This window comes from Juglans regia, chromosome 11, assembly GCF_001411555.2.
Source record: "Juglans regia cultivar Chandler chromosome 11, Walnut 2.0, whole genome shotgun sequence".
NCBI lineage: Eukaryota > Viridiplantae > Streptophyta > Magnoliopsida > Fagales > Juglandaceae > Juglans > Juglans regia.
The window spans coordinates 1285228-1307193 of NC_049911.1; the positions used below are offsets into that span (position 1 = coordinate 1285228).

General features: G+C 33.3%; 1 protein-coding gene across 2 annotated transcripts; it reads left to right on the forward strand.

Annotated features, from left to right (window-relative positions):
- Positions 1 to 10925: 10925 nt before the first annotated feature.
- LOC109011055 (protein BONZAI 3-like) lies at positions 10926 to 21326 on the forward strand. Of its 2 annotated transcripts, XM_035682705.1 has the most exons (17): positions 11107 to 11252; positions 11852 to 11954; positions 14924 to 14971; positions 16121 to 16269; positions 16389 to 16437; positions 16981 to 17037; positions 17310 to 17489; positions 17591 to 17725; positions 17839 to 17900; positions 18016 to 18109; positions 18322 to 18436; positions 18607 to 18683; positions 19012 to 19149; positions 19785 to 19949; positions 20036 to 20149; positions 20282 to 20378; positions 20985 to 21278. In XM_035682705.1, exons 1-17 carry the CDS (start codon positions 11179 to 11181, stop codon positions 21101 to 21103), a joined length of 1776 nt encoding a protein of 591 aa, XP_035538598.1. In that variant the 5' UTR covers positions 11107 to 11178; the 3' UTR covers positions 21104 to 21278. The 2 variants fall into 2 exon arrangements, with proteins under 2 accessions (XP_035538599.1, XP_035538598.1); XM_035682706.1 differs by lacking the exon at positions 11852 to 11954 and having other exon boundaries at positions 10926 to 11252; positions 20985 to 21326.
- Positions 21327 to 21966: the final 640 nt, after the last annotated feature.

A 21966-nucleotide genomic window follows, 5' to 3' on the forward strand; every position in this document is an offset into this window, starting at 1 on the left:
TTGTGTGGTGTTATGGGATGTTTAGAAAATGGATGGCTGCAAAGTACAAACGATGCGGGAGCACGGCCCTACATCTGCTGCACTTTCAATTGCAGAATGTATGTATGAGGGAACAGAATCGAGCCCCAAATTTGAGCCACACTGTGTTTAAAACTGCATGGTTATTATGTCAATCAAAATTGTCTGGTGGAATCACTTGTGCTTCAGTATGAGAAATTTTATTTACAATCCTGAGTGAGAGATTGTGTGTGCAATTTCATTGATGAATGGGAGTAAAAGAAAAAAAATATATCATTTTAAAAATGATATTATTGTAATTTTAAATTTTTTTTTTAAACATAACTGTATGGACATGTATATATGCAATCCCTATTTGGAGATTGCATGTAGACTATAACTTTACAAATATTATGTTTTTTTTTTCATTTTAATTAAAGTACGAAAATCATTTTTGTTGTAGCATGTTTTGGGGTTTTTTTTTTTTTTTCTAATCAAACATATTATATATAAAAGAGAAATTACAGAGTTTGAGGAGGGTCCTTTCCACTATCAATATACAAAAACCAACTAGGAATATTATCTATAGGTATGTTGCCAAAAACAAGATTAGTAGCTGCCCACTGCGCAACAGAGTGTGCACATCGATTTTGAGATCAATGAATCTTGACAAATTTTCAATTTTGATGAAGATTTGATAAGTGCTGGATGTCCTTAATAATAGTTGATATGTTCCAAAATGTAGAGATGTCTGGACTTTCAATGGAAGAGATTATTGATTGAGAATCCCCTTCAATTATTGCTAAACCTTGAGTTGATGCCATATTAGCTGCTAGCAGTACTGCTTTTGCTTCTGCAAATAAAGGGATTGTAGTTTGTACCTTTTCTGTTAATATTCCCAGAATATCTCCATTGTGGTTTCTTTGAATTGCTGAGACCACTGAAAATTGATCCCATACTGCTGCATCAAAAGAGAAGCTTTGATAGTTTAGAGGAGGAGGATGCCAATTTTCTTCTTTGCTTTGTTAATCAACTTTTTCCTTCCACGCATCTTTATAGTCTTCATAGGTGCACTTAATCTGAATGCTTGCTTCTTCAATTGATAGAGGAGTGTGATTATAAATTATATCATTTCTTTTTCTCCAAATGAAATCTAACATTATGACTGCAAATAACTGGAAGTGATGTCGTTCCTCTTTCTTAAGTCTCAATTATCTGTCCAGATAGATAATCATTTTGATCCAGTCTGATATAGAATCTATAGGCAAATTTGCAAAATTTAGAGGCCAACTGCTTTGTTGCCATAGAATTCTATTGAATGGGCATTCAACAAAAAGATGCACTAGTGTTTCTTTCTCATAGCTACAGAATACACATTCTTCAGTTTCTTGGTTTGTTATGACTTCATCAATTCTTGTTCTAGTAGGAAGAATATTCCACAGAAGTTTCCATATCAGTAACTTATGACGATCATGAATTTTAAGACTCCACATAGGCTTGAAAAGTATCACTGAAGAATGTTGCTGAAATGGAATTTGATCTTATATTGTAGCTTGATATGCTGTTTTGACTGAATATTTCCCATTGTGATTTAAAGCCCAAACCACTTTGTCCTGCTCATATGCTCGTATTGGTATTGGGATTTTTTGAATTTCTAAAATGCTTTGATGATCAAAGAGAGCTTGCATTTTTGGAACATCCAAAATCCTAGGGTTATTTATAATAAGATCTGAAACTGTAAGAGTTGGAAGTTCTAGTTCCATACCTTGGAGTGGCTTTGGTTTGAAATTGATCAGTGTGGGAATCTATGGATCCAACCAAATATTTACTGATTCTCCATTATAAATTTGGAAACATCGGCCTTTTGTAAGTAGATCTTTAGATTTGAGTATTCCCTTCCACATGGATGAATCTGTTGCTTTCTGCGAAACTTTCCAAAATGTTGTGTTCTTCAGATATTTGGCAGTTAGCATTGACTTCCACAAACTATTTCTCGTTTCGCTTAGTTCTCATCCTGTTTTTGCTAGCATAGCTTGATTCATCTTTTCCATTAATCTGATTCCAAGACCACATGTTATTTTCGGTTGACAAATAGATTTCCAGGACTTCAGTGTCAAATTATGCGTCTTGTCTTTCAAGAAACCCCACCAAAAATTTTTGAAAGCTGCATCAAGAGTTTTACAGAGTGACTTGGGAAGCAGAAATGTATTCATATGATATGTTGGTATCGTACTTACTACAGACTTGATTAACATGGTTCTGCCCGCCTGAGCTAGTAATTTTGATTTCCATCCTTCCAATTTTTTTCCCACTTTGCCTGGCATTTCACTGTAGTTTTCTTTTTTTTTTCCTGCTAAAAGAAGTGGGTAATCCTAGATATTTCATTATGGCTGATGATGCTTTGAAAGGCAGCCACAGAGAAATAGAAGCTTTTGTTGCCTGATTCGTGTTTCTGGTGACAAACATTGAAGACTTGCTCAAATTAACTTTCTGTCCTGACCAGTTTTGATATTTTGTAAGACATTCTGAGATGTTTCGAGCATTTTTTTCCGTTGCCTTGGCAAAAATGATTGTGTCATCTGCAAATAATAAGTGTGATACCATAGTACTGTTTCTACTGATTCGAACTCCTTCCAGCTTATGTTGCCCTTTAGCCTTTAATAACATCCTAGAAAGAGCTTCTGTGACCAGTATAAAGAGAAATGGCGAGATTGGGTCTCCTTGCCTAATGCCTCTCTGAGATTTGAAGAAACCTCTTGGTGATCCGTTGATGAGAATAGAGAATGACATTGTTGTTATACACTCCTTTGTCAGATTTATCCATTTGTGATTGAAGCCCAGATTTTGCATCACTGTAAAAAGAAAATCCCACTCCACCTGATCGAAAGCCTTTTCTATATCAAGCTTTATAGCCATCAAACCTGATTTGCCTGTTTTTTTTTTTTTTAGGTGATGGAAAAGTTCATGAGCAATAATAGTATTTTCCTTAATGTTTCTACCTGGGACGAAGGCTGTTTGAAGTGGAGAGATGATTTTTGGGAGAATAATTTTAAGATGATTGGCCATGATTTTAGTTATGATCTTGTAGCTGACATTTGTACAATTCGTCTTTGGGATGAGAGCAATGTTGGTATGATTGATCTGCTTTAAGAGCTTCACACTGATAAAGAAATTCTGAACTGCCAGTATGACATCTTGTTTCACAATACTCCAATAGTGCTTATAGAATAAAGATGTCATTCCATCTGGTCCTAGAGCTTTGTTGCTGGGACTTTGTTTTAGAGCCTCTAATATTTCCTCTTCAACTGGTATTGCATTTAGAGATTCATTCTCTATATCCGAAACTTGCTTTTCGAAGAGATTATCCAGTTGTTCCGGAACATTTGGATTTGAAGAGGAATATATAGATCTAAAATGATTAATAAAAGAAGTCTCTATAACAGTAGAGTCCATTGACCAATTACTTGGCGCCAGCTTGATTGAGTCGATAGCATTCCTTCTTCGCCGGATGGTGGTTGTTAGATGATAAAATTTGGTATTTAGATCCGTCGATGTAAGTCATGTGAGTCTAGATTTTTGCTTCCATAAGATTTTTTCATATTCTCTTTGCTTGTGAATTCTATTTTGCAAAAATCTTTCTTTTTCTTGATTTGAAGGAGTCATATTGGCTTCCTGTACTTCGAGAAGCTCACTTTCGAGCTGATGTATATTGTGGTTGATCTCCCGAAGTGATCTTTATTCCAGACTTTGAGAGCTTCCTTGGTTGACTTGATTTTCTTGCATAGAATATAAGACGGATTGCCCAAATGAGGTTTACTCCATGCTTCACTGATTATTTGATGGCTTAAAGACTCTCGAGTCCAGAATTCTTCTTCAAACTTGAAAGAATGGGCTTGACGAATATTGGTTGTGGTGTATAACAAGATTGGATGATGATCTGATGCTGATGATGCAAGATATTGTAAAGTAGCATCTGAAAACAGTAATCTCCATTCTTGATTTGCAATAGCTCGGTCTAATCTCTCTCGTATGAGCGCTTGACCCTATCTATTATTTGTCCATGTAAATTTTGGTCCCATATAGCCAATATCTATAAGGCCATTCCTATCCATAAGAGCTTTTAGGCCCTTATTAGGATTATAATAGATAGGTCTTCCACCAGATTTTTCATTTTGATCAATGAGGTCATTAAAGTCTCCCAAACAAATCCAAGGCCCTGGAAAAGCTTGATATAATGAATCTAAATGGCTCCAAAAGCCAGCTTTATTATTCCATTGGGCCGGCGCATAAACATAGGTAATCATCCAAGGTTGATGTGTAGGATCAGAGTAAACTAAAACAGAAATTGCATTAATATTTATATTTACAGGTTCTATTTCTACACCCGGTCTCCACAAAAGAAGCAGTCCTCCTTTTTTACATACTGCTGGATAGTGAACAAAAAGATAGAAACTTAAGCTATTTACAATAGAAATGGTGCATTCATCCGACACCAAGGTTTCCGACAAAAAGACTACATCCAGGTTATATTTCTTAATATTAGCTCTTAAGTTTATGATTGCTTTGGGTAGGGCTAATCCCCTGCAATTCCATACCATTGTCCTCACTTGGTCTGTGGAGGCATTTTTAAGCTTGCCTCGCTAGCTGTCTTGGACTTTCCTTTCGGGTGGGTTGGTGGTCTACTATATGGACTGACTTTTGCTTTTCCTTTAGATTTTTTTTCCTTGCCTAGTGAACCTGACTGTAATTCTAGAAGAGCAAGTGCCATTGAAGTTTCATCCGAGTGCTGCTTTGGAATCTTATTTTCAATTGGATCTGTTTGCTCCACTTTAATAAGACGTTGTGACTTTATTTTTGGAGATTCAGAAAATTCAAATTGATGCTGTCTTTTGGAAGGAAGATTGACTTGGGAATGACGTTGAACTTTTATAATACATACAGCTGAGTTCTCACTGAGGACAAGGATTTTTTTTTCCCTTCTAATTAAGCACGGTAATCCTTTGTTTTTTCCACTTTTCACCTTTGTTTGATAATTCGTCAGTGTCGTTGGGCAACCCAACTACATATTCGATGACATCTACTCTTGAATTGCGAGGAAGAAACCTTTAAATTCAGGTGTAAGTTGGTTGGAAGCAAATCGTTGATCTTGGACACCCAGCCATTTGTATATCATGAGACATGTCCTCTGAATTTCGAAGAAGAAATGAAGAATTCAGTTTCAAATTGTTTGGCGAGTAGTCATGAGCACTCAAAATTTGAAGATTCAGCCCTTCAAATTCAAAAAGCTATTTTACTCGTTTGTCACACCCAAAAAGAAAAAAAAAAGACCAATCCACTCACGACTTTTGCTTTTGCTTTTGCTTTTGCTTTTTGGAACCAGATCAGGCAATTTCTGTAGAAAATAAATTATGTTTGGTTTATAAAGAGAACCAGTGAAAAGATCATTGATATGATTAGGTTGAAATTGAAGAGACCATGGCTAAATTATTATTATCTATTATTTTAATTTGAGAGTATTTTTTGTCTACATAAAAATCTTACTCAAACAAATTTAAAAAATGATGTGTTTTAGCTCCCGTTTGAATATTGAAAGTGTTTTATCTCATCTCATTTCATCATTATAATTTTTTTAAAATTTTTACATAAAATATAATAAACAATTTAATTTTTTCAAATCTCAAAATAATAATAATATTAAAAAATAATATTCGAATAATATTTTATTTAATTTTTAATTTTATCTCAAATCACTATCCAAACGGCACCTTACTATAATATGTCAAATCTATTTTATAATAAAACGAATTTTACAACTTGACATATTGCATTAAGTCATATTAGTTTATAAATTTCATTTAGACCTGGCATTTTTTCAAAAAAATTTTGGCAAGGCTCGCAGATTAGATAATTAGGTAGCCCACATTGGACCATTTTTATAAATTGGAAATGAACTCATTTTCCATTAATCAATTCTACAATATTAAAACATGATGATCATCCCATAGAATTGCTAGAGATGTTTACTGTGGGAAATTGGAATAAACTATTTGGGCCTATTTCACCTTTAATTTTACGAACTTTTTGAATCTAATACATATATAATACATGCTTTGGTCAAGAAATTAGAGCTCCATTTTCTTTTTGAAAAGCAGCTTGCACCAACTCTTAGTTTATTCCTACTGTGTTTCCTTATTACGTACCTTTGCTTTTAATTGCCTTACTTATGCATTAATTCACTCTTTTGTAATTTTTGGGTTAGCTTGCACTTTAATATTAATTTAAGCCATTATTTATTTCTAATTTGTGGAACCCTTTTGTTTTGGTAATTAAATTAATACTGTTTTCATGTCTGGTGTTGGCCGAGTACTTTCCCATGCATGGGGTGTTGATGATAAGGATGCATGAGACATGTCGTGAGCATGCAGTTTGACAATGCATGATTTCATCTATCTATACATATATAGCGATATTAATATATATATATATATAAGAAATCACTTAAAATAATAATGTCACATCAATCGGTGCAATTACAAATAAATGTCGAGATCGTGAAGATCAGCTAGCTAGCAGAGAATATTCAAAAACCTCGTACCAAATTCCAATCTCATATTGATACTTTTCTGGTCGATCTAATATTAAATTGCTTCTTAATAACTTATAACACCAATATGATCACAGCTTGGTCAAAACAACAGAAACACGAGCTTATAATAAATCTAGTCAATCGAATAATCAAGACGATATTACAGCTACATGCATGCATGCATTACTGATCACGTACGTACGTCTAGATGAATGAGATTTCCTTTGATTAGCTATATATATATATATATATAATAATATTTATAATTATTTTTCATATTTTACAACTATATTAACTATATGTTAATTAATAATTTAATAACTCAATATTTTATCGAGCATCCCAATGTGAAAGGCTCAACCGAGTAGCAAGAAAATGAGCAATGTTCCAATGTGCAGTTGGTGTGTATTTTTAGAATAAAATAATTCTTTTGAATATGAACATTATATCTCTAAATTTGAAGGAAACTTTGGTATTCCAATGTAAACAATTTTATTGATATTTAGCCAAACTTTGGATATGCACTGACGTCATTTGACTACGTCAATATCAGTACTCTAATAATATTCAAAGGATGCTGTTATTGTGCCCTTCATGATTTATTATTGGGCGTATTTCTTACAAATTGTATTTTTTCAAATATTTTTTTAAATATCTTTAAATATTTTTTTAAAATACATCAATACACTAATTATCAATTCTTTAATAATTAAATAAAAAAAATAAATGAACGAGCAAAATAAAAGGAGATAACCACGTAACATACTGTCATTTTCCATATTCAAATTCCATTAATGCATGAATTTATGGAAAAAGTTTTGGAACCCAAGGGCGGGCCGGGCGGGGCATGTTATAGTACGTGTGTGCCGTGAGCGAAGCATGCTGACATATAAATTATTAATGCAGCGTGTGTATAAATATATATATATATATATATATATATATAAGACGATATGGAAATTTTTTTCCACGTACATTAATTTTTTCCACGTACTTTCATATTTCATATCTTTTCAAAAAAAAAAAAATATGAAAGCAATAATTAAATATCACGTACGTACGTGTTATACGATATTATATATTGTACGTATATATATATATATAATTAGCTGGATTTATCCTATAGCTACCTATTATATATTGTACGTATTATATATATATATATATATATATATATTGTACGTATAACGTAGTATATATCAATATTCATGTTTCTGATCAGGCAACATCTTATAATTTAATTTCAACAAAGTTCATGCATGCATGCTTGCATGGAACTCATGCATGCATGCATGCATTGATCATGATCATTTATTTAGGAGGCCGGCATATATATATATATATATACACACACACACACATATAAAACAGGCATGACTAGTAAGCAAATTAATATTGGTTTTATAATGATTTGTTTGGACGTCGAGGTCGGAAGTAGTAGAGATAAAGATCACGAGAATAATATTGATCGAGTCCGATAATAGTAATATTAATTTTAAACAGCTAGATGCTAGCATGTATTATTTTATTATATATATATATACATGTACATATATATGCATGTATATATATATGTTAAAGGTCATGATGATCCCAAAGTCCAGGCGCATATATATATACATGTATATGCGCCTGGACTTTGGGATCATCATGACCTTTAACATACAGCAAAGTACTGGGCGTGTTCGTCCGGATAAGAACTAATACATATAAGTTAGAAATTAGAGGAATAATTCCACAGGTCGTTGGAACTGATCTTAATCATGTTCATTAATATAGACTTAAGAGTTTTTTTTATAAACATAAAATATTTTAGATTAGTGTTGCAAGCTGAGAGATTATAAACGTCGTACGTACGTACCCCACGAATTAAATAGATTGTACGACTATTCTCATATATATATATATATATATATCCGTGTCATGAGTCGTTTATATATAATTAATACTAGATCAGGATGATCAAGACTCATATATACATGTTATGTGTATATGTCAACGCGCGTCTAATTATAAAAACGACGACTAGTACTATAACTTTAATGTAACGTACGTACAAGACTGCAAGTAATTTAATTGTATTTGCAGGTAAGTTTCGTTATAGTGGAATTCAATAGGGCCAAGTCAATATATAATTCATAGATTATTCATGAACATGCAATACATGAATTCAAAGCAAACATCATTTCTACTATCTTTCTTTAGAGTCATTTATATATATATATATATATATACACGACAAGATTTATTCTGTAATTTCTTTAAAAGACATTCCATATATATATATATATAATTATTTTCTTAGGCAGTACCTAATTTATATATGTAACCCAACTTTTGGAATCCTAAGTTTTGATGACTTATATAGGCCTTTTTGTGTGCGTAACAAGGTATTTTCATGTACTCTAAAATATTCTTAGATATTAATTTCATTCCCAAATATCACTTAAACTCAAAATAATTTTTAATTTTTTACCTAATCATTACCTTATTATTATCTAAAGAGTAATGCTACACAACCTCCCTAACCTCCACACACTACATTTTTTTAAATTTTTTTTTGAGTTTATTCTTTTTAAACTAATTCAATTATTCTATTTATTATTCATATATTAAATATTTGATAAAAGAAAAAAATAATAAAAATTAAAAAAAATGTGGTGTGTGGAAACTGTGTGAATAGTAGAAGCTAGTTATGCAGATTTTTTCTTATCCAAATACTAAAAACAATACGATTTTTTTAAATTTAAAAATAAAAATTATATTAAAAGTTTATATTTAAACAAGTTTTTAACTTTATAATATTTTTATTTAACTATTTCTCTCTTATTTCCCAACACTCAATAAAATATTTTTCATTACTACTCACAAACTATTTCACTACAACTCACAAATATGTTGAAATATTTTAAGGTTTGAACCATTAATATTAGTACGGTACATCATGTATTTAAAAAGTGAATAAACAAGATTTAAAGATGAATGAAAAATTCAATTAAACAATCTTGTCCATTTATTTTTTAAACAGAATGTATCCAATAAATTTTTAAACAGGAGGCAAGTCAAACCCTCTTCGAGATAAATTGGTACATATTACATATATCAAAAATAAAACATATCATGTTTTTTTATATAAATGATCCTTTCCAGACCATTTATTTCCAGACTCTCTGTTGGCGGAGACATTTGGAGCTCTTCATGCTATTAAGTAATTTGGTTTGGATCTAGGCCTCAGACAGGTTATTATCGAGGGGGATTCGTTGTCAATAATCAATGCATTACAGGGTGATAAGAAAGGTTGAAGCATTAATGTTAATATGTTTGTATGTAAAGCAAAACAATGGATGAAAAATTTTGCTAAGTAAGAGATTTCTCATATTACGAGAAATGGCAAATTTATTATGGCTCACTTATTGACAAAAAATGCTCAATTCATTTTATATATGATTGTAATTAATTTGGAAGATGCTCTTTCTTGTATCTCATATTTGTTATAATGGAATGGTATAAGAGTTTTTTCTTTTTTTAAAAAAAAAAATATATATATATATATATATATATATAAATGGTCCTTTTCAATTAAGCTCTCAAGAGTAGGGACGGATTTTATATAATCGGATTTAATTTTTTACAAATCATTAATATATATATATATATATATATATTGACTTGCAAATAAAATTCTTTTGTATTACCTCAATGCCTTGAGAAGAAAGATATTGATACAGACAAAAATAGGTTTATTGACAAGTTGTCTTGCTCTATTGTATTATTAATTATTGTCACCGTGAACAATATGTTAATTTAGTGTTAAACGATAAAAGTTCGAATGAAGTATGCGTGGTCAAGCTCTCAACTCAATTATACCGAGATCAAGCAAGCTAGATTATATCTCATATAATATTGTCTATGTTTTTTTTAATAAACAATGAAAAATTACTTGTATAGTTATAAAAGTCTCCTATATTTCCTACTACTCGTATGAAAAAATATTTTTTTTATTTATTCTAATTCTACTTTTTTTTAAAAATATTATATGAAAATTGCACCCTTATGACTATATTTAATATAAAAAATAATACTTGCAATCGAAAATGTATAAGCATCGTTAGTTATTTAAAATAAATAAATAAATATAAGATCTACATGAAAAGAAATTAATTTTTTATAAATAGTTCCTACTCTTTTTCAAAATAATTATGTGATGTTTACGCATTTCATCTTCTAGCTAAACCATCTACGAAGTATGAAGATGATAATTTCTGGGTATTTTACTCTTGTTTTATTTCTTAGGCTATAAGCCTATAAATAGAGGACTGAGCGGATGATCTTTCTTCTTCTTATGTAACAAACATCTTCTGAATTTCTCAACTGGATAAAGGAAAGTTGTCTAGGGTTTTAGACACAGAGAGAGACGAGAAAAATACCCCCCTCCCCCCTCAAAAAAAAAAAAATAAAGGGAGCTTTTTTCAGGGTTTTAGAGAGAGAGAGAGAGAGAGAGATGGGAAACTGCTTTTCGGATGTGCAAGGAGGAATGCAAGCAGTGGGTGGGGTCCAACAGAGGCCCACAGCGGCCACCACCATGACCCACAACGATGGCGGCCACAACGATGCCGTTGACTTCTTCTACAGGTCTCGGGGGCTCCAGCAACTCTTCACGCAAATCGAGGTAGTTGCAGCGGTTTTATTATTAACTCGTTGCAATTTGCAAATTTGCAATTGAGGAACCCTATAATCCGTCACTTTCCATTCTCATATTCTGTATTTATAATTTTTTTTTTATGAGATGTTAGGTGTTTTTCATGAGGTACGGAGTGATGAATAGTACAAAAATTTTCTTTGCAATTATATAGCACGCGCAACTTCGTGTGTGTGTGTGTGAATTCTACTTCTTGTCCTATTGTTTATTCGCTACCTAACATTGGCTGAAGCTCGTACTATTGTTTATTCTGTGTAGTCACTTCTCAGAGTTCTCTTTTTCTTTAATCTCTAGTGCTCTGTTTTGTTGTCGAGGACAAGGCTGGGACGAGAGTTGAACAGGATATTATTTTTTGGTTCAAACCATCTTTACTTGTCCAAATTTTATTATTGTTATTATTATTTATATCATGGTAATTGTTACTTTCTTTTTGGTTACTGGAGAAACAAGAACAATAGTGCTTGAACTTGAAGGTCCTTTTTTTTTCCTGCAAATTATAGGTGGACTGATACTCTGTTACTCCATATTTCATTTGGAATTTTTGAGTAATAATCTATTTGATTTCACAGTGAATTTGAGAATGAGACATTGCCTTGTCGCACTGCCCCCAACTTGTGTGGTTGTGTGGCATGTCGTGGAGGAAGCAATCGGGGAAGCAAAGACACTGCTTTGGTACAGTGCCCACTTGTTTGGTTGTATGGCATGTTGTGGAAGATGCATTCTGGAAATCACTTTGGATGAAAGAGTCATACCTAAGATTTCAGTCAATTTTTAAGCTAGCTGAACTTGAATATAGAACTCGGTTTCCAGTTTCATGACCCCAGCATAATCTTATTCACGAATGGTTACAATGGGAATGCCTGTAAAACACAATAAAAGCAAGAATAACACGAGTATATTTACTTCTTAGTGGGTGATCTAATTCTTCTTCAGGAAAAGTTCACCTGTAGTACCATGCTTAAATAAATGCAAGCTGCAGAGCTTGACCATAAAACTGAACCTCTTATACCAGAAATAAATAAATACTGCTAATGATTTCGTATTTATATTAGTGTTTTGTTTTGCATGCATACGTTTGGCAAGCTATCGTAAAAAGTAGTTTTCATTGTATAGGCTGATGTTAAGAGCTTGTTTGGGAACACAAACTATCTCATCTCATCTCATCTCAAAAGTTCTCATAACTTCATTCTCAAACATCACTCAACACAAACACTTTTCAATTCCAAATGTTCAACTCTTTCATCTAATTATTACCTAATCATTACAATTTTTCCAAACTTCCAAACAAAACACAAAAAACAATACTGCTTTTTCAAATTTCAAAACAAAAATAATGTTAAAAAATTTTATTTTAAAAATATTTTAACTTTATAATATTTTTATTCAACTTTTTCTCTCTCCTTTCCCAAAATTCAATAAAATATCTTAACTTAAACAATTTCACTATTATTCATAGAATTTTCATCTCGTCTCACTTCTCAAACGAGCCCTCATCCTAGGTTACTATCGAGTGGTGGGTCCAAAAGACCTTGTTTTGGTGAGGTTCCACATCATAGAAAAAAAATATACCTCCTTAATAAATTCTTGAAGATCTGAGTTTATGCTTGATAAATGAAGCATGCAGGGCATGTAACACTACGTTGACTTTGGTATTCTCTCTCGGGGATGAGGCTAAAAACCTAAGAGGGGCCATTATGATTATTTTTCTACTGTTCTTCTCTGCTTTGGGGAGCCGGGGCCCCCGGCCCCCTCTTGGCTGTGTTTCTGTCATTGACTTGTTGATGCAGAATCTTACTTTACTGTTTGGCCTATAAATAATTTCTTAGAATTGGGAAATAGGTAGCATTGTGGGGTTTCCATGTGTTTGAGGCCTTAGACAAATGGATGGTGTTTTGCTTACAGTGTGAACAGACTTCCCATTCATCATAATTGATTAAAATGTTTGTGCCTGCATGTTCTTTCTATGGTTGCGTTGTTACGTTGCTACCATGAACCACATATATGAGCCAGTGAGGCCAACTACAAAATGCTCCCCCCAAGTGTAACATGAGCAAGATTCCCTTTTTGTTGACGTCCATTCCAACTTTGGGCCTTAGGGTATCAGACAAAGCCATTGATTCCAAATTATGTCTGCAATATATAATAATGTGCTACTTTAGAATCTATTGGTTATTGAGGATTTGGAATGGAACAATGTTATCCCTTTGCTCATATCCTGGACCACTAGATGCTTTTATTTGTCTTTTCTTACTGATGTTGACCACTATTGTTCCCCTGTTTGTTTCACTCATTTTGTTAGAAATAACAGCCAAGTCATGAAATTTAAGGATTGAATACTCATAATTTTTTTTTATAAGTAATTAAAGATTTTATTCCCAAGAAATAGGCATAAGCCCAAGTATACAGGACGTATACAAAGAAAATACCTACTACTTTCCAAAAACGAAAGGGAACTAAAACAGATTCTGGAAATTATCTTCCATTACAAAAGTTTAGCCCACAAAATCAAAGTACTAAAGAAAAAATCCCTAAGTTCTTCCAATGTTCTTTGTCTTCGAAGCATCTCTCATTCCTTTCAAACCATAGGCACCACATGAGACAAGAAGGAATCATCTTCCAAACATGAACAACATTCTTGCTACCCTTCAATCCCTTCCACTCTACCAATAAATCCACCACTTCCTTGGGCATTACCCAAAGTAAACCAGTCCGATTCAAAACCTCATTCCACAAGAACCTAGCCACTTCGCAATGAAGAAAGAGGTGATTAACAGATTCTCCATCCTTCTTGCACATGACACAGCAATCAGCAATGTACATACCTCTCCTTCTAAGATTTTCAGTAGTCAACACTTTGCCCAAGGATACCACCCAACAGAAAAAAGCAACCTTGAAAGGAACTTTCACTTTCCATATGTTTTTCCAGGGAAATTCACAACTCCTGTGACTGGTTAATAATCTGTAAAAAGAGGAGACTGAGAACTTAATATTTCCTGCAGGAATTCACAACTCATAATTTTTTTAAACACCATAAGCCAAGCATCTAACATGCCAAAGTGTTTGTTGACTATTTCAGTTCCTCGCATAGTAACCCAATTCATAAATTAAAGGCTACATTGTAAGTTTTTAATAATTAGCCTGTCGTTCCCTTTGAAAACAAAATTGGGCACACCTGGAACCCACATGAAAGAACTTACCTTTTCATGGTGGGCATGTCCCATCGCATCGTTTTGCCCATCCTATCTCACCCAAGCATAGAATGAGTTAAAAAGATTAGTCTCCAAATCCTATGCTGCTCTGATAAAGTCCACTGCCCATTGAGGTTATCCGTTCGGAAATTTAAATTATGCCACTGATGCATCCTTAGGCTGAGCAATGGGCAATGGTTCCTGAAAATCCACAATGCCACCCATATCTAGTGAATGGACAACAGAACTGCACGAATTCCATCAGTTGGAGATGAAAGAAAGTGGTTTAAAACAAAAGAGCAGCACATGCAGATAGAATAACAATTGCCAAGATCCAAATCTCCTATAATACTGTCCCATCCGAAGTTTGTCTTTTTCATTTTGTTCTGTACTGTTAACTTGTTTATTTTGGTTTCTCAAAATGTACTCATATAATTTAAATCTATGTTGCAGTTATCGTTGGCCGCATTTAACTTGCGTGATCGTGACATCACTTCAAAGGTATTCCTTTGTATTCCTAACCTTATGTTTGATAGTGATGTTTAGTGAGGGATTATACTGCAACTTTTCCTTTGCTGAATTTTTATGTGCTCTATGGTCCATTTTCATTGCCTTTATATTTTATATTCTTAGTTTACTTGCTTATTAAAGTAAATTCTATTATTAGCGGTTTGGAAATTATGATCCAATTCACACCGTATTACTGAGAAGTGTAGTATAATATTTCTTAAACACACATAATTCTATGAATTGATTGGGTCTAAGTTTTGAGATGACTATCACCTGTGTGGTTTTCACATGTAAAAGGGCATGCGAACTATGTGTAAAAGGTGGATTTTCAGGGTCTAAAAGGGCATGCGAGCTGTCCATTGCTTTATATTTTAGCTAATGCTTTTTAAGAGTCTTATGTTCTGATAGATAGTTGTATATAAGGGGTATTTTAGATATACTGGAGTTTAGCCTTCCTGTTTTGTGACTTTCACCATATTCTTCTAATGGGCTGGAATACTATATACGTGGATGATAACTGTATGATTACGTCATATTGATGATCCTAGAGCACTGGTAGCTCTAGGATTTGTTGATCAGGACTCAGGAGGCCTCCGTGGAGACCTCTCAAACAAGAAATGGATTTCAAATTTTGAGATTTTCTTGCTTCTTCTGTTAGGTTAACCTTTTGATGATTGAACCTATGACCCCATTGCTTTGGTTTTAAGTATTGTTTGCTCAAAATTGCTGGACACTGAACTTACACCACATTTGTTTTTAGTGTTTTTCCTTCTAGTATATGAGTACACGGGGACTTGGGCTATGCCTATTACTCGTCAGTAAAATTCTTGTTTGCTGATAAAAAAAATAAAGTTCATGAGTGCTTGTCATTGTTTTATAGGCAGTGTGAAAATTACATGTGCCATGAGTAGTATATACACATGTAGCTAGCTAAACAATTACTCCATATCAGCTGTTTCTGATAAAAGGTGCTTATATATCTGAATGCCTGAGTTTGTCAGTTCACGGAAGTTTGTTTAAGTGCTTGTATCAGATTCATTCATGTTTTGATCAGGCTTGCCGTACTTACTTTCAGTTAAGCTAAATGTACCTATCAAAAAAAAACTTTCAGTTAAGCTAAATGTATTTTATTTTATTCAGAGTGATCCCATGGCAGTGGTGTACGCTAAGAAAATAGATGGAAAACTGGATGAGTTAGGTCGCACTGAGGTTGTACTGAATAGCTTGAATCCCACGTGGATAGAAAAAGTTACAGTTGCATTCCAGTTCGAGATCATGCAGCCGTTCGTGTAAGCTTTGCAACTTCCTTTAAGTGCTTATCTTTGTGGAGATATATCTTGTTTACAGCAAGTCCCGTTTTAATTTGATTGCTTTTGACTCATGATTCCTCCTTTCTTTTTTGATCCAGATTTCATGTGTATGATATTGATACAAAATATTATAATGTACCCGTGAAGGTATATCATAGTTTCTGCTTAGTATCTATCATTTCGATTTCCCATGTACATGGGCTATGCCTACTTTCTACCATCAATAAAATTATTATTAATCAATCAAAGAAAAAAGTATTTATCATTTCAGTTCATATTTTATAGATTTTGTTTGTTCAATTATAAGTTGCACTGAAATATACCATAAACAAACTTATCAAAATATATATATATACACACCATAAACAAAAAAAGATCAACATGCTAGTGTTACTATGGTAGTATCTCTGCCAATCTTAAGTGCTGAATACTGCAATTTGCAAGGTAAAAGTCTTATACATTGTAAAGTGTGAATTGTATACTGATTTCTCTGAGAAAATGTGTGTTGATCACACTATACTTTTGCAATTCTGCTGAGCGGTAGTTTTGTTGTTACATGTTAATAAACATTGAAATAGCAACAAAGTTAGTTAATAAACAATTATAAACAGATATCTGATGTCAATTGTGTATGTATGTATGTACGTATGTACATATGTATGTATGCATATGTATCCTTTTGCCTTGCAGACATTGAAATTGGAGGATCAAGATTTTCTTGGAGAGGCCACTTGTGTTCTATCAGAGGTATCACCTTGGGATACATAGTGCTTTTTCACTAAGCTAGTGTAAATTGAGTGCAAAGTTATTTGATTATAGGATTTCCACCTTACAAATTTTAACAGCAGAAAGACCATTGTGTGAGCTAGTTCCCTACTTTAGAGATATTTTATTATATTAGATTACATGCTTTCCAACTGCTGCCATTTTCAAATAAGTGGCTTAAATTATTTTATGTTGTTTTGCTCATCATGTGATGAACATCAATATCCCTTCACTCTCTCTCTTTTACATGGCAGATAGTGACAAAACAAAGTCGGAGTTTAACCCTAAATCTCCATGGCAAAAGTGGGCATACTGGTTTGAGGAACTTAGGGGTACTCACAATTCATGCAGAGGAATTGGTTGCTTCAAGGAGTGCAGTTGAGATCACATTACGTTGTTCATACTTGGATAACAAGGACCTATTTTCTAAAAGTGTATGTATTTGCAAAGCAGATACCTTAAAAGGTTTTTGTGTCACTTATGCATGTATATTCCTGATTATGTTTCATTTTTAAATTTTGTCATTTTATTCTAGGATCCATTTTTAAGAGTATCTAGAATTGTTGAGAGTGGGGGCTCCATTCCAATATGCAAGACTGAGGTGGTGAACAACAATTTAAATCCAACTTGGAAACCCCTATGCCTGAGTATGCAGCAGTTTGGAAGTAAGGTAAGTTTGTCACCTTATGATTCTTGGTCGCATCAGATCATAGATTATTGGATGTTCTATTATTTTGATGATTAAGACGATGCATATGGCACATAAAGCTTGACTTGATACAGGATAACCCATTAATTATCGAGTGCTTTGATTTCAACAGCAGTGGCAATCATGTGCTCATTGGGTAGGTGGAACTCATCGAATGTAGAGATTCATGTTGATTTGTTTTCCATTTTGCTTGTTATCACGGTTTAGTCTCTGGTCTAAAGAAAATCATTTATTTAAATTTACCTCATCAGTAAGCTTCAGAAGTCAGTGGCAGACTTGGAAAAACTTCATAAAGGTAGAAGTGGTGCCAATCTTATCTTAACATCTCATCATGGTCATGAGAAGGTACGTATTCATTCCTGCAGAAAGATTTTATAAAATATTTTATGTTAATCCTTTTATTTATATCCTCATTTGTCCAATAATTTGTCAATATAGGTTTTATCGCTAAACTAGCACGCACAGGCGATGCTTATTTATATGTCCCTTATGCTTGGGCTTTTGCCTATTCTTAATTAGTAAAATTTTGTTTACCAATAAAAAAATTGTCAATATAGATTTTAAAGGGACAGCTGTTTGTGGATCAATTTTGCGAGAAGGAGCAATACAGCTTTCTTGATTACATTTCTAGTGGATTTGAGCTTAACTTTATGGTTGCTATTGACTTTACAGGTAAATATTATTTGAATTTCTATAGGAATAATTTAGCATACTTGTGGTAATTGAATTTGTTTGGTTTTTCACTTATAAAAAAAAAAATTGCTTGGTTCGCTTTTTCTAGTTATAAAGGCTTTTGCTGCATGTCTTATTCATAATTTGAATATTTAAGTTATTTTTTCCAGCCTCAAATGGAAATCCTCGGAATCCAGATTCTTTACACTACATCGATCCTTCTGGCCGGTTGAATTCATATCAGAAGGTAAGGGCCGTAAGGCTGTGCATCCTCTGGTGCTTTCAAGAGGGTATTAGTTTCACTCTGAAATTTGTATAGGTGTTTTTTTCATTTACATTGATTTGGTCCGTAGACGTGTTTCTAAATTGCTGTCTTTTGTCTGTTATGACTCAATATGATTTAGTGGCTTGTTTTCAATATCCAATTTGGTTGCTCACATCAATAGCCATCTTTAGCATATACATATATATATATATATATATATATGTATATTTATTGTAACTAAAACAAAAGTTAACATATATCTAAAAAAGAAGTCACTGTACTCTGCGTGATTGACTAAAATTATTTGCAGGCTATAATAGATGTCGGGGAGGTCATTCAGTTTTATGATTCTGATAAGCGTTTTCCTGCTTGGGGCTTTGGAGGAAGAACATCTGATGGCACTATCTCGCATTGTTTCAACTTGAATGGAAATGCGGGCGGCTTTGAGGTGAGAGGAGCTGATTTTGTAATTCTTAATTTGCTGCATCATCTCTGATCAGCATTTTGGATGTGATATACTAGCTGTTTTCAAACGAGTATCACTTATCTTGTTTATCTTCTTGCAATCTTATAGTTAGCCCCCGGAATTTTTTTTTGGTGGAGAAATGAAGTCTAGTTTTTAACATATTTCGATACCAATAATTTAGTAACTCATATAGTGGCTTCCTTTATTACTTTTTGTAGTTTTTGATAATTCAGCATCCAAAACTAGGATACACCATCTCATTGTTTGTGCTTAAATTTAAATATTTCTCATTTTTTCTTCCCTACTATTATTTTTTATGGTCTTACATAGGATGTCACAGTAAGTTTTAAGCAAATAGAAAACTTATAATAAATTAGTTGAAAAACAGTAAACACCCTATAGAAAGTCTTCGCAGTCCATTAAAAAAGAGAGACCAATGATTGTGTATGTAATGAAAATGATACCACCATAAGTTGCACACTGAAAATAAGTTATTTGTATTTTAGGATTAGTAGGCATAAGGTCTTAGTAGCTACACAATGCAACCTGTTCATGTACTTATGAAAACTGCATTTTCGTACTTTTAAGTAACAGTCAGCTTCTTTTATTATTAATAGGTCGAAGGAGTTGAGGGGATCATGACTGCTTACGCAAGTGCTCTACATAATGTAGCTCTGGCAGGACCAACTTTATTTGGCCAAGTGATTAACACAGCTGCTCAAACTGCAGGCCAGTCTCTCTCGTACAATAGCAACAAGTATTTCGTCTTGCTCATTATTACGGTAATTAAATAGAATTTTGACTTTATTTGATGTCTCTTTCCATCAATCCCTCATCCGTTAATTTAATAAATTGCCACCTTTTCTAGGATGGAGTCCTTACTGACCTTCAAGAAACAAAAGACGCATTGGTGAAGGCATCTGATCTTCCTCTATCAATTCTTATAGTTGGGGTGGGAGGTGCAGATTTTGGACAAATGGAGGTAAATCTTTGTTTTCTAATTTAACAACCTCTAACACTCCTGTGAATGAATTATTAGTATCCCAGATCTTCAGTAAATTATCTTTAGAATTTTGCCTTGAATCTGTCTGCTATCTCACTTAGTTTTTGGCAGGTTCTTGATGCCGATAATGGACAACGATTAGAGAGCTCTACAGGTCGTGTTGCTACGCATGACATCGTACAGTTTGTTTCAATGCGAGACGTGCATGGTAAGTACGCACTGACTGTGTTTGTCCATACAAAGCCTTTCATGTCATCTCTAAATCATCAACTGACTGTAACTTCGCATTCAGAAGTTTCTCTGGGTTAGTATTGTTTTCAAAATGCGCAATGAGTTAGTGGGCTAAAGTAAAAGTTTTACGTAAAATCCCAAAATAAGATACCCAGTAGTGCAAGGTTGGACTGGAATGTGCCACTCTGCAAGAGGAAAACCTTCACATTCAAGTTTTGCTCAACTGATCCATGCTCAAATTGGCCAAAACTCATTCCAGCTCGCCTTGGTGAAAGAAAAATGAAAAATAAGTAAAAGGAAACATATGGTTTTTCCATTTGGATAATTAGTCGTGATTCAGTGAAGAAAGGAAAAAAGGGTGGGTTTGGACTGAGCATGAACTGACGTTGCTAGTGCCGTCTTGTTCCTTAATCACACTAGTTATCTCTATTTAAGAGTTAAGAGGTTGAGTGACCAGTTGGAAAATTGCATGCTTGGATAATTGGATGCTTTACAAAGTATAACCCAAAAACCAGTTCTAGTTGACGTTAGTATCGTCAGTTTGGTTTGCTTTGAACTAAGAAAGTGAATGTGGTGTGGGCAGGTGGGCGGATATCTGTGGTACAGGCTCTTTTGGAAGAGCTACCAGGACAGTTTTTGACGTACATGCGGCGTAGAGATATCAAGCCACGCCCTCTCCATGTAGCCCAAACGTCTGGCTAACTGGTATATATATATAGGGTGAATAAGGTCGATGTTGTCCTTTAACAGCAAACACGAGCCCGTGCTAATAGATTGACCTACCTGGAAGGAGCTTTTCTTTCTTCTTTTTTTTTTTCACTCTTGATATGTTCATAAACATTTGATTGTTTCTCATATAATATACGTGATTTGTAAGTCTACGTTATAGCATGTCATAAATATATATATTCAATATTCTCTTTTCTTTTTTTATTTATTTTTTTTTTTTTAATTTTAGATTCAGTTTATTGTCAATCTATTACTTGTACTGGTGATGATTTTTTTTAAAAATTTATTTATAGCAAATAATCAGGTTACAAAAGTGCTAGTTTGATGTAACTGCTAGGCTATAGTTTGGTAACCTGCCTACTTGAATTCCTTTTTTTCCCCCTTGATATATATGATATATATAATGATATATAATATATATATATATGGAATAGGATTCTTTCTATTTCATTTAAAATAGATAGTATCCATTTAGTTCAAACAATTTAAGTAATTCAGTCATTGCAAAGCTCCTCAAATTTATTAACGAAGAGCCTGTAGCCACACATGAAGCAGTTCCGTCCCAAATTTATTAAGAACGTCCTCACTTATGATGGAAAAATACCGTGGTAACATTATTATAGTTGAGGGTTTACAAAATATAACTCTATAAACTAATCCAAATCAAGTGTCTTAACAAGCCAATAAAATCATAATAAATCTTACACGCGTAAGTTAGGAAGTTCCCAACAATCAGTGCAAAAGACTTTCCAGTTTCAATTTCTGATCTAGAAAATACCCAACTATTATTTTTAGCACCCTCCTTGGCAAGAAAATCTGTAACCATATTCTCTTAT

What these genes read in the sequence shown, in the direction of transcription:
- LOC109011055 (XM_035682705.1), top strand. Translation starts at nt 11,179, where the DNA reads ATGGCGGCCACAACGATGCCGTTGACTTCTTCTACAGGTCTCGGGGGC. An exon ending in AGGACCTATTTTCTAAAAGT is followed by an intron (nt 17,490 to 17,590) that starts GTATGTATTTGC and finishes ATTTTATTCTAG; the next exon opens with GATCCATTTTTAAGAGTATC. An exon ending in GGTTGAATTCATATCAGAAG is followed by an intron (nt 18,684 to 19,011) that starts GTAAGGGCCGTA and finishes AATTATTTGCAG; the next exon opens with GCTATAATAGATGTCGGGGA.